General features: G+C 35.1%; 1 protein-coding gene and 1 pseudogene across 1 annotated transcript; both read right to left on the bottom strand.

Annotated features, from left to right (window-relative positions):
- Window positions 1-328: 328 nt before the first annotated feature.
- On the bottom strand, window positions 329-2,281 carry LOC105110666 (disco-interacting protein 2 homolog A-like). Its single transcript, XM_011005765.1, has one exon. The coding sequence runs from the start codon at window positions 2,279-2,281 to the stop codon at window positions 329-331; it is 1,953 nt and encodes a 650-aa protein (XP_011004067.1).
- Window positions 2,282-3,527: 1,246 nt separating this feature from the next.
- On the bottom strand, window positions 3,528-7,437 carry LOC105110625 (uncharacterized; annotated as a pseudogene).
- Between the last annotated feature and the right edge of the window lie 5,617 nt (window positions 7,438-13,054).

Genomic DNA, 13,054 nt, shown 5'->3' on the forward strand with positions numbered 1-13,054 from the left:
TTATGGACCTGGGTGAATGGACAAGCTCGAAGCAAGCAGGAAAGGAAAGGGCCTTACCAGATCTTTGGCCGCGGGCATTTTCACTCTAAACCTAACCTAAAAGCCCAAGCCGAAATTCTCATTCTTTTTTCCTGGGAAAATCTTGTTAAATTCTAAGTTTATGTGATGTAATGTAGCTCCACATTGCATAGACTTTTTTAATAAAGCATTGATGAATCCACAAGTCATGGTGACTTGAAAAACAAATTGCTTCGGAACCTGGTTAAACGAAAGATTTAGCACAAACTCGCTAGCTTATTCAAAGACAAGCATCCACAATATATTTTTCTCACAGAAGAGAACGCAATGGGGGACGCCTTCGAGTGCTTGAAAATGCTAGGGAGATTTCTAGATCTCTATCTTCAGCAACAGTACTTGTTCTGTTTCCCCCTTGACATCTGATCTCTTTATTTGCTTTACCTATTGCCTCGTACGATGTCAAGAATCTTGCATTGCTGTCCTCGAACTGCGTCTCCATTACCACACTCATTTTGCCTCTCATCAGCATATCCTTGGCAGCCCATCTTTGAATCTTCCCTGAAGTTGTTTTCGGAACACTTCCGCTCTTAACTAGAACCATCAAGCCAATTTCAACATTCTCTTCCTTCAGAACAGCTTTCTTGGCCCACTCACAGATTTGTTTCAATACCTTAACATCCTTTCCGTGTCTTTGAATCTCTGCAACAAGAACAATAGTGCTTGACATCTCAAATGCAGCAAGGCAACCTCCTCTGAGAAACTTTTGACAACTATTCTGAGCAGCTGTCTCTATGAAATGAGGGTGTATTTCTTGATTGTTTGGGAGTTTGATAACATCTGAACACCGACCGGTCACGTAGAGAAACCTTTCTTCTCCTTTGATGATTCCTCTATCGCCTGTGCGGACAAAGCACCGGCTCACCTTGTTCCTTGGTCTTGCTTGAAATATCTCTCGAGTTAAAGATGGGTGGCCAAGGTAACCTGAGCAGTTGCTTGGAGATGAGACCCAAATCTCACCTTCCGTTCCATCCACAACAAGTTCGCAAGTTTCTTCGTCTACAACTATAATGTCCATGTCCTCTTCTTCTTCACTTTGAGAAGCAAGCCTTGCACATGGCAAGAGCTTGTTGTGTGATGGGATGTGTGGAAAGCTAGCAGCATTGCTGCAGTTGCCTCTCCATGCTGTTGAAACAAAGGTGCCGTTTTCTGCCAAGCCATAAGATGGAGAAATGCATGATGGGTTTAGCCCAAAAGGCTTAAACATTTCGACGAACCTGTCAACCGATGCTTTGTAAATAGGCTCATTGATGATGATTAAGTTTTTCAAACTCCATAAACTTACAGGCTGAGTTCCTTTATCAACCCCACCACGCTTTATAACAAGTGGTAATGAGAATGATGGAACTGGAGTGCAAGTGGCTTGGAACTTTGAAATCAGCTCAAGCCATAGCCCAGGCCGGTTCACAAAGGCGCCAGGTGATGTTAGCACACTCGTTGCACCAGATATGATAGTCAATAACAAAAACTGCAGGCCACAGTCATGGTACTGAGGCAACCAAGAGACAATAACACTGTTCGGATAGAGATCGTAGGCTTTCCTGGCTACTCTCACATTGTGAGCAGCTGCTCCTGCTGTTACCAGCACAGGTTTTGGAATCCCTGTAGCACCTGAAGTGTATTGGATTAAGTACAATTCATTTGGTCTGCAGCCATTATAAGGCAATGAGCCCATATTTGAACTCACTTTCTTGTCTTTGATATCAGAAGTGGAGATCCAGGTGAGCTTTTGCAACATCTCTGCAAGCTTATGATTGTCAGAGGACAGGGAGATGTAGTGTTGAACTCTGGCAATGTAATCATGGTGCGCTATGGCAGCTTTGGGCTTTGTCTGGGACAGAACTCTAACAAGATGGTGATAGTTTTCTTTAGTGAAAGAAGGGTCTGGTGGGAACACAGGGATGGACAAAAGGCCAGCTCTTTGGCACCCAAAGATGATCTCAACAAGCTCTAACCCAGGTGAGCATAAAATCACGACAGCGTCACCTCTTTGCAATTGAGTAAGTAACTGGGTAGAAATTGAGTGAACTGATTCATTGAGCTGAGCATAAGTGATGCTTGAATTCTTGGTTGCACCATTTGAGCCATCTTCAGCCCAAATGAAGGCTGGCTTGGACCGAAAGGATGGTAGGTTAGCCCATACTGGGAGGTAGAGATCGACCACAGGTTGATCAGGGAAAGAAGGGTCATAATTCTCGTAGTTCATGTTGTTTTTTCAGGTGTGCATGTTGTGATGAGCAACAACTTTCTTGGGCTATTTTATAATAAGAACAAGCGAATTCAATAAGAGGATAAAGATGGGCAGTCTTTTTGCCATTGAAGAAAACTAGAACAAGATGCAAAATGTAGCAGATATTCGTCGAGAATATCCTACTTGCTGTGCCATCATGCGCATTGTAAGTCCCTTTTTCCATGTCTATATATTGTTTACTATCCTCCATGCAGAGATGAAGTGGCATATCCCAGCATCTCTTAGCCGTCTTTGGTCTTGTCCTCATGTTTAATTGTCCATGCCATGCTGCCTGAAAACAAATTGGAAGATACAAAAGCAAAGTTCTGAAGAAGGATCGACAAACAAATGAATCGAAGGCCCAACAACCGTCAATCCGAGGCTTACAGCCATGTGAGGGTAGAGACAAATTCTTCTCGCGTGGGGAAGTTTTAGACTTTAAATGTGTGGAAAGAATTGCATGAGATACTAACAGTAAGTTCGGCGAATATTCCTTCACTAAGAATAAACAAATAAAAAATTAGTTGGCAAATTGTAACAATAATCTATTTATGTTAACTAGTACAGTATGGAATTATTAAAAAAAAACAATATATTCGTTTGGATAACGTTATCAGGTTTTGTTGTCGATTATTACAAGAAATTCCCGTGGAAAGATTCTGATTTGATCCATGCCTGCATAAGTAAGTGACAATATCCTTGTTTTTGATGCACAGTTTACTAACGGTCTTTCTTCACTCTGGCAAGTTAAAATCCTTTCGTTGCCAGGTTGGCTGCAGATGTTATCTTCCAATGTAACTATAAACGGCCTTTGTTCCTGGTCTGGCTGTTTATGTTTCTCCAACATCTTTGATACTCGCTTGGAAAAATAACTTTAAATAAATAAATAAATATTTTTTATTTTTTATGTGATAGGTACAAATAATTTTCTACTTTTATTATACTTTCCAGGAAATCATTTTGCATGAACCTGATAAACAATAAAAAACAATTTACTTTCCCAACAAACAGGCCGTAATTAAAAAAATTCATGTCTCCATCAGAGAGTATAGATTCAGATGGTAGGAGCAGGAAATTTTGGGCAACGGGGTGACTTGTCTACGACAGATTAGAGCCTCGCTGACATTATCAACCTCCAGCAAAACCTGCGCAGGAGAGAAGGATTGTGCTCTGGAAGTCTTTGAAAACGCTACGCTCTGATAGCTCCTGTGGGCAATTTAACTGATGCAACTCTGCAATCTGATTCATTTAATACCCTGGACATATAAAACCTTGTCCCGGATTTCTATGTACACTGTCAGATTGTCATAGTCTATTAATAAGAGCAATTGCCTCTACAGATGAAGGTTCTAATTGTATTTCCAGGATACAAATAGCCAGCCACAGTCAAAGAGGCAAAAACACTGAAAGCTCTTCTAACCCTACGATGTCCTATAAGAAAGTTCTGGTGTCAATCCAATCTTTTACAAAGGCAACAGAGCTTGACCGCATCTAGTGTTATTTATTTTTCAAAGCAAGAGGCAAGTACAAATATCTCTTGATGTCTTGGATGTCCAGGTTTTTCATTAGTGATGTCTATGTTTATTGCACAGCTCTGGAAGCATCTCAAATGATTGCTGGATAGAAGAATAACTCCTCATCCTAGGTCCCAATCATTGTCCCCAGGCACAGGCCCTGAATCATGATGGCAAAAGAAAGGAAACGATGTCAAAAAGCCATGTGAAACACGAATGTGTATTCCAAAGTACAGCAATTTAAATTCTACAAAAAAACGTAGTATTCTGTTCTGCTCAGCAAATTAAATTATTCAGACCCTGCCAACCACGGTTTGTATCCCAGCTAACCAGGGTCCTTGTGAAATCAAGTGCCCGCCACGTTAGGTGATTCAAGAGGAGTCCATCGACCATCTCATCACAGTTGGGTGGGGTGTCTAGCGGGCAGCAAGATCAGTTTTCCAATTCCATTAAATCAATCAACCAGAAACATCTCTTCTGTAGTTTGGAAAAAATATGAAATTAAACTTTCAACAAGAGGAAACTATAAAGCATGAAAAGCATCACCTAATTTAATCACAGCATTGGCAATAAAACTGAAAAGGGACACCTAAAAACCCGAGTTAAAATAAACTCAAGCCTAGATAAATTAAAGATGTTAATCTTTTAAGGTAGTTAAGAAAATAACACAAAGGAATGCAAGCGGGAAAAATAGTGTATTGCCCTGACAAGATCCCATAACAAGGAATGTTTGAACATGGAGTATTCCACACTATTGACTAGACTGCAAATAACTATATGCCATTACTAGGTGCGTGAACTTTTCTGCTATGCCTCAAATAGATCCACTTATAAAGAAAAAGGAAGTCTCAACTCTCAATCTCAGGTTCCAAATTTACAAATGCCACAAGGTCTAACAACAGCTCTGAAAATAAAATCAAACCTGTCATGAACAAACTGGGAAGCATATAATGATAGGCACACTTTGGCATTGGTTTGAGCAAACAATGATATTCCCAAGCTTTATCAATAGTACAACATTCATGTCAACAATGATATTCACAAGCTTTATCAATAGTAGGCATTCATGGCAGTGATCGTTGAATATAACATCTACAATGTAAAAGAACTACAGCCTCAGGTTTTACAGTAACTACAAAAGCAGTCATTTTCCAAGGCATAGAAAATAAATGGTGGAAAATACAGGCAGAATCCCAAAATATAACCAACAGTACAGTCATTTTCGATCATATCATCGAGAGCAGGGCTGAACTTGAGATTTTTAACAAACGAAGCAAAGTAAAACATGAAAAGTAAGGTGAAGAGGAAGTGTTACATTCTAGTTTCCAGAACAGCAAGCTTTCCATTTCGAAAGAAACTGAATGAATTTTTATGTTAAACCTATATCACTTGAAATGTTTTGACCGTAATATTAGACAGGTACATCACCGAATATTATATTTCTTTCAACTTCAACTAGAGAGCTACAATACAAACTTAACAAGGGAACACTGTACATCTCGGCAATCTCATAATACTTAAAGCCAAAAAATAATAGGCATGATAATGATTGTCCATGCCTGACAGATTCAGTTATTAATTACAGTAGACAGGTTTGGCAGGTTAGAGTTGCATTCTCTTATCAATGTTTAATATGTGATTGATGTGCTATGTCCAACGCAAGATAAGATATTTTGCAGAGTGTTTAACAAACTATTGGGAGCCCCCTGCATATTCTATTTATTATTTCCACTAATTGCCCTTCTTTCTTTTCCAACTAGTCTCCCACTAATTCAACTCCGTCTTCACTTTCTAAACTGTTCTATGTTTCAGTCCTTGCTACATATTTTACGCAATTTTGCACAGCCATTTTCTGGAGGCACAAAGTTTACCCGCATTTAGGCCTAAAATGCTAAAACTAAGGATATGTTAATGTGCGGTGTATCTATAAGACTAATTGTTTATTTCTCTAGTTTAGATAATCTTATAAGCCCACATTCAATACTAACAAAACCCCTCCTCCATGTTCACGGTGCAGTCAGGATCCCTATTTTAACAACTTCGGTCTATCCATCCCTTTCTCCATAAAATTTAAGTCCAACAAGACTTGTGATGCAAAGCTTTTGGAAAATAGAACAAATGTTTCAAGTTTCGAATCACAGCCCTAAGACACACCCCCAACATAAGCACTTCAACCGGGTAAAATAAACAACGAATCGAGAAAGAAGAGAAGAGAAGCACGGGAACAACCTAATAGCAACGCAGAACATGAAAGTTAGATGAATCAAATTTGCCATGCAACAAAACTGAACGTGGAAATACCCAAGATTGAGAATGCTGTTTAGTGGGTTAATAAGCTGAGGCTGCTGCTGTTCTTCCTGCTGTTGCTGTGTCAAATTACCACTAGTAGACACTGCTATCACACTCGAAGGTAACCCTTTTGACTCTTGTAATCTCCAAAGATACCATGACGCAACCGACCTATACGGCCTCCATTTTCACACAACTGATCCATCTGTGATGGGCGTGGCAACTCCGGCAAATTATAAAGCAACTGCACCCCTTTCCTCACTTGAAGATCATTAATTGGCAGCACATCCGGTCTATGCAGCGAGAAAATCATAAACATATGCACTGACCATGAACCAATCCCATTTACCATAGTAAGCATTGTAAAAAGCGATTTATCATCCATATGCACAATCGCAGAATCCGATAAAATACCATTTTGATACTTTCTAGCAAGATCATGAAGGTAACTCGCTTTACGCCCAGAAACCCCAATTTGCCTCAACTGTTGTGGAGACAAAGCAAGAACTGTTTCAGGTAAAACTCCAGCCTCTCCACCACAAAGCGAAATAAAGCGCGTGTAAATTGAAGACCCTGCTTTAAAAGCAAGTTGCTGGTAAAGAACGCTGCGAGCGAGAGCAAGGAAAGGAGTGGGGAACGCATCAAAGCTAGGAGGCTGGTAGATGTCAATTAAGGAAGCAAGGAGTGGATCGGCGTTACGGAGATAGTGAATTGCGTATTCAAGCTCACCTTCACATGTTAGAGATCTTGCCACGATCCGCGGAGTGGCGATTACTAGCTGTTGGGACGTTTTTGTTCTTGGGGTTTTGATGGCAGGGGTTTTGGGTGTTTCAGTTGTGGTAGTGGTGGAGGTTGGGGAAGAATTAGGGTCGTCAGCGGTGGTGGCATCAGCACTGGGTAAGACTTTACGGATTTTACGAGGACGGGAAGGGATTTTGGCGGGAGGAGATGTGATTGGTGGTGGAACAGTGGTTAATTCCGAGGTTGTGGTGGTGGTAGGGCCATTGAATGGCTGAGACAGTGATTGAGTTTGGACCTGGGCTTCGATTTGGGGGAGAGCCTGGGATTCTGATTGGACTGGTTGTGATTGAGGTTGGATTTGGGTTTGTTCGCCCATCAGTGATCAGTCAAATTGGGGGCTAGGGCTGACTGTCTCACTGTCAGTGGCGGCGGCAGTTGTGGTGGTTTTAGAGCCAGCTGTTTGTTATTTTTATTTTGTGGAGGGTGAAAGAGTTTAAAGTGGAGTAGCGGAGATTTTAGGATTGACTCCCTCGCTCACGTCTTCGCTGCACTCCGTTTTGGTATCATCTGAGAAGGAAAGTGGATGTCTCTGAGTTACAGTGATCTTCACGCTCTTTCCACGACTCGTGAAGTTTCGTACATTAGGCCCAGTGGGCTTGGATAAGTTTGTTTAATTTCTGGCACCTTAAAGCCCATATTTCAGCCCACGAAAGTTCTAAGACAACCCTAACTTGATTCTACGTTTGTTTGTCCACCTTTGGTTCTTTATCCTTTTTTATCAATAAAAAAGTAAAAAAATAAAATCCATTTAGGATTTAAAAAAAAAATTTATTACTATTATTATAATATACCTTCAACAATCAATAATTTATTAATATATTCTTCATAACTTGTAATAATTTGTGAGAGAATAAAATAGTTAAGAGAAAAACTTTAGACTCATAGAATATAGTATTTATATATATATGTACGCGCGCGTGTGTGTACAAGAATTGAAAGCTAAACTAAAAATATTTATTACTGTTAACATCATTATTAATTAAAAAATAAATTAAAATCTTTAACGTTATTTTTTTTGTGCATGTTACCACTATATACACAATACTACTAGGGCATGAGGAAAGATGCTGCGAGTTAAACTCTTACAAAACGTAATTAATTTTTTTTATGGATTGAATTTTTGTTAAAAAATAATTTAGTAATTCAGCTTTATACATTTATTTTCTTGATATAATTCCACAGCTATTATATTTTGTTGTATATATTTGATGTGATTTTTTTTCAGGAAATTGATTAATTGATTAATTATATTTTTTAGAGAAATTAAAATTAATAGAATATAATTGAATACTAGGACCTTTTTTAATATAAGCGGGTACTTAATTGATACAAATAAACTCTTAGACAGTATTTGAGAATATAGTTAAAATTGTATTTTTAAAGGAATTAATTTTTTTATATTTTTAAATTATTTTAATATATTAATGTCAAAATAATTTTTAAAAAATAAAATAAAAATTATTATTTTCATATATTTTCATATAAAAAACATTTTAAATTACACCAAGACTCTTAACACTTCTTAAACAAATATGTTAAAAAAACAAATTGTAAGCATGAATTGCTATTTCGAATAAGCACCGAGACCATGGTTCAAAGAGCTAGTAAAAAATCCCGCAGTTGTTGAGAAGAGTCGTACTCCTCGTCTCGTGAGCTATGAATGCATGTGCAATAAAGCCACCATGGATGAATATGATCGTCCCAGTTTTCTTCAGTGGTAACAGATGATTAAGACCTTCGACAAAAAAGTGCATCAACAATGGTGGATATCACTGAGTTTAATTAGCCACTACAAAACGACGCATGGATCACTGAGTTCAACCAGCCACTATAAAACGACGCCTATGATCATGCACTTAGAGTGGACAACCCAGGTGCTCGCCTGGCCCAGTAGGGTTGCGACTTATAGGAACGATCATCTCACAAGGTCATGTCTGAGAGCCTACGTTGTTTTCAGAGTGACAAACACATGCATCCACCATCTGTGTGTGTCCCAGGTGATTCATCTACTCCTTAATTATATGTGTTCATGCATATATATCGCGACAGTCATGACTCTTATCTAGTAAGCGACGCCACGTTTTCTTGTCTCCTTGGCCATTTTGGGAAAGCGACAAATCGCGTTATTTTAAATTTTAAATTTTATTAATTAATTTTTTATATGTTTTTAAATTATTTTGTAATTTAATATAAAAATAATTTTTTAAAATAAAAAATATTATTTTGATATATTTTTAAATAAAAAATATTTTGAATTATAATCATTACTACAAACTCGAACATGTACATTATAACAAGAATATGTCATCAAGACGTTGTATCTCTACTTTGATCTCAAACTCACCAATGGAAAATTAAGAACATGCAGGGTAACAATTTAGTCATTTTTTTTTTATGAATCATGCAAGTTTTTTTTATCAATTTATTGTTATATTAATTTTCTTATCTTTTCTGTTTGAATGAAATACAAAGTTTTGCTTCTCTCACTGCCTCTCTTGTGTAAATTGTAGAATTACAGATCAAAGTTGCGCATATTTAAATTTTTATATGAATAATTTCCTAGACATGATGATAGGATTATGTATCGTTACATACTTTTAATAATTAATAAAATATTATATTTTTTATCAAATATAAATCTTTTATTAAAAAAAATCCATGTTAAACTTGAAGATTTTCATATCTAGCTACCAACTGAATATTCTGTCATTGAAATGAGCTTTTAATGGGTTATTTAATAAACTAATTGTTTATGAAATTGTAACTAATTTGTCAAAATTGGATCCATGTCGAATTGAGTTGGATATACATCAATATAACCATGTTTTGCTTAATTTATGAATTTTTGTTTTTTGGTTATGTGAGTGAGAATCAATTAAACATTTTTATCTTTTCTATTTAGTTATGGTCGAGGCGAAAGATCTGTAAAGTAGGAGCTGGGAAAAGTTGCGAGCAAAAATAATGCTTATATATATTGAGTAAAGAATGTTTGAGAATATAATAATAATTGTTTTTTAAAATATTTTTTGTTTATAAATATATTAAAATAATATTTTTTATTTTTAAAAAGTTATTTTTGATATAATCATATCACAATGATATGAAAACATGAAGAAAAAAATTTGAAATAAAGAAAATAAATTTTAATTTCTTTTAAAAATGTTTTTAGAACACAAAAATAAACATGATATATTCTCCTTGATGTTAATGACACTCCTTTCCATTAAATGCATCGTTATATTATAATTATATTATACGAAACTCTAAAACAAATGGTTTTTTCACAGTAGCATTTATAGTTAATTTTTTTTATAATTTAATTATCAAACTTTATTTCTTTCCAGTTGCGTCTTTTTTATACCGAAATTTATTGCTAATTTATCAAGAATTGTCAAGGAGGGACAAAATCCAAAGAGAAGGAATCAAAGTGTAAAACAACGAGAGAAAACAGTGACATAATTAAAAAAAAGAAAAAACAAAGAGAAATTCACTATGGCCCTCTTGATTTTAACTTGTAACTTTACAGTCTCTCAATATTTCAAGACTTTTCGGTCCTTGGTTTGAAAAGGAAGAAAAAAAAATTGCATGGATTTCATTGGTATAGAAAGAATCAATCAATGAAAATTTAGCCCATAAAAATATCAATCATTTTACTGATGAATTTCATTTAATAAGAAAAGTCTGTTTTTTAATTTTTTTATTATTTAAAATGATAAATATAATTTTAAAAGGATTTTTAATTTTAAATTGATTTTAAATTTATAGACCAACCTTTGAATTATTTAAAAAAAAATTAGGATAAAAAAATTTATTAACCTTGATTTTTTAATAACCACCAAAGCTGAAATCCAAGAAGAAAGTAGGCAATAAGTCGCCTCACTTAATTTTTTTTTTTTTAAATTAAAGTAGATAACATGTCATTTGTTATATTTTCAAATAAAAAAATTAAAACCTCCGCATATAGCCATGTGGTCTTGCCTTCCCGGGCCTAACATACTTAACCTTTTTTTTTAAAATTATTTTTATATGAATTTTAAAAAATATTTTTTAATTTATATTTCGATTAATATTTATTCTCTGTTTTTTAGATTGTTTGTTAGATTTTAAAAAAATAGTGGTGGTTTTTTAATTATTTGTTATATATTTAATGTTTTGAATAGATTATTCCAATTCATTTATATATTTTTTTAATATTTTACACAAATAAAATTTATTTTAAAATTAAAATTGATTGTTTTTTTGTAAGAAAAGGTTACTTTTAAGATGAAAAATGTTTTCATTAAAAAATAACGAGGTTAAATATCATAATTATGTATCTTCTACTTTTATAAAATGACCACATTTTTATTTTAAAATTTTATTGGTATTAACAGCTCTTTCCCATTATATTGGTTAATATATTTCAAGATTTATTTTGTTTAGCATAAACAATGTCATTATATTTTTTAGTCAGGAAAATCATGTTCAAGTAAAACATATTTGTAATATTGTTCTATTTTTTAACTATATTAAAAATTAATTTAGGATCCTGCATTCGAGGTTGTGCTAACAACTCTTTGATTTATTTACTTATTTATTAATACATATGATCATCCTTTTATTTTATTATATACAACCATTAACTTTTTAATCCATAATTATGTATTTTTAAAAAAAAAACATGTTAACAAAATGTACATACTTATCATTTTATATTAGAAAAATAAATTATTTGACATGCGATGAAGTGAGTCGAATAAATAATGTAACACTTTTTTTTGTATTTATTAGAAAAAATAATTATTACTTTATTTAATTAAATATATACATAAATTTTTTAATTTACAAATATAATTTTTTTAATCTCAACCTTCGTTTTCGTTTGTCTATAATTTTAAACTATATAGACTTAATTTTCAATTGGAAATACTATTCAAACCATGTTTTTTTAAAATTTAAAATTATTTATTTTTAGAATTTTAGGTTATTTTAATTTGTTGTTGTTGAAAATATTTTTTTTAAAATTTTTTTTTTAATATATTTTTAAATAAAAAATAATTTAACTCGCAGCCGCTGTATGCTGCATCTAATCATTCATATTGATCTTTACCAGCTCCAGTCAAAACGCCGTATTTTACAAACAATGCCATGAGATTTCTTCACCTGATGAACCACTTGTATAGAAAGCTAAGATTAACAATTAAAATCATGAAGGCGATCTACACTAGCGTTGCCATCCTGCAATATCAAGCTACACTCCTTCGTCTTCATAGGTAAGTCGGAGAGTGAAGTATTTTTATAGCCTACAACACATGTAAGAGAAAATCAAGCCTCGACGATAGAAACAAGCTCATACATTTTTCTTTTTTTTAATATTTCTCTAAACCACAAAACTTCATCGCTAAACTGATTCAAGGATTCTCAAACAGACAAGGAATTTTGTTTTGAAAGTTACGGTGCGCCAAGAACAGCTCAATATCTATTGCCAGGCGTGAAAAAAATCAAGTCCGAGTGACCGGAGTCCATGTCTTCTCTCTTTTGTTACTTGGGAGTTGGAGCCTTGCCATCCTTGTTAAAAAAAGAAAAGAAGAAACATTGACATTTCCTCTCTGCTCTCAGAGCATCTGTCGCCGCTTCCTCCCCAAGGAGCAACAGAAGGTTAAAACGGCAAGATAAAAAGAAAGGAAGAAAAGGTTGTTTTGTGTTAAAAAGTGAAAACAAAAGGGTTTCCTTGTGGGTCCATAGCAAAACAAGGTCCCACTCACAGTCTGAACCGAATCCCCTCTGTGACTGGGGAAATTTTTGGTATTCCGAAGCTTTATCATTTCCGGAAATGATCTTCCGTACCTATTCGACGTGTCATAGAAACAGCCACTAATACACTGCCACGAGTCCCAACAGTGCCTCGATTTGATCGTTAAACTTCCCTTTCACGGGACACTGCAGTCAGTAAATCGGCGGCTGCGGCGCGTCCTTGTCGGTTTCCGCGGCTGCCCTGTCCGGAGGTTTTGTTGTCGGCCAACGCCGGTTGCTTTTTTTACTGTCACTGACACGAAAATAAGCCTTTTTGGCAATTGATGTTAAAGTTGGCTTGGTTTCGGGCGCGTGGACGGGGACCAGTTGGACCGTGATGTTTGGTTTTTGTGAGATGCTGGAGATGTGTTCG

This window comes from Populus euphratica, unplaced genomic scaffold (assembly GCF_000495115.2).
Source record: "Populus euphratica unplaced genomic scaffold, PopEup_1.0 scaffold255.1, whole genome shotgun sequence".
NCBI classification, from domain to species: domain Eukaryota; kingdom Viridiplantae; phylum Streptophyta; class Magnoliopsida; order Malpighiales; family Salicaceae; genus Populus; species Populus euphratica.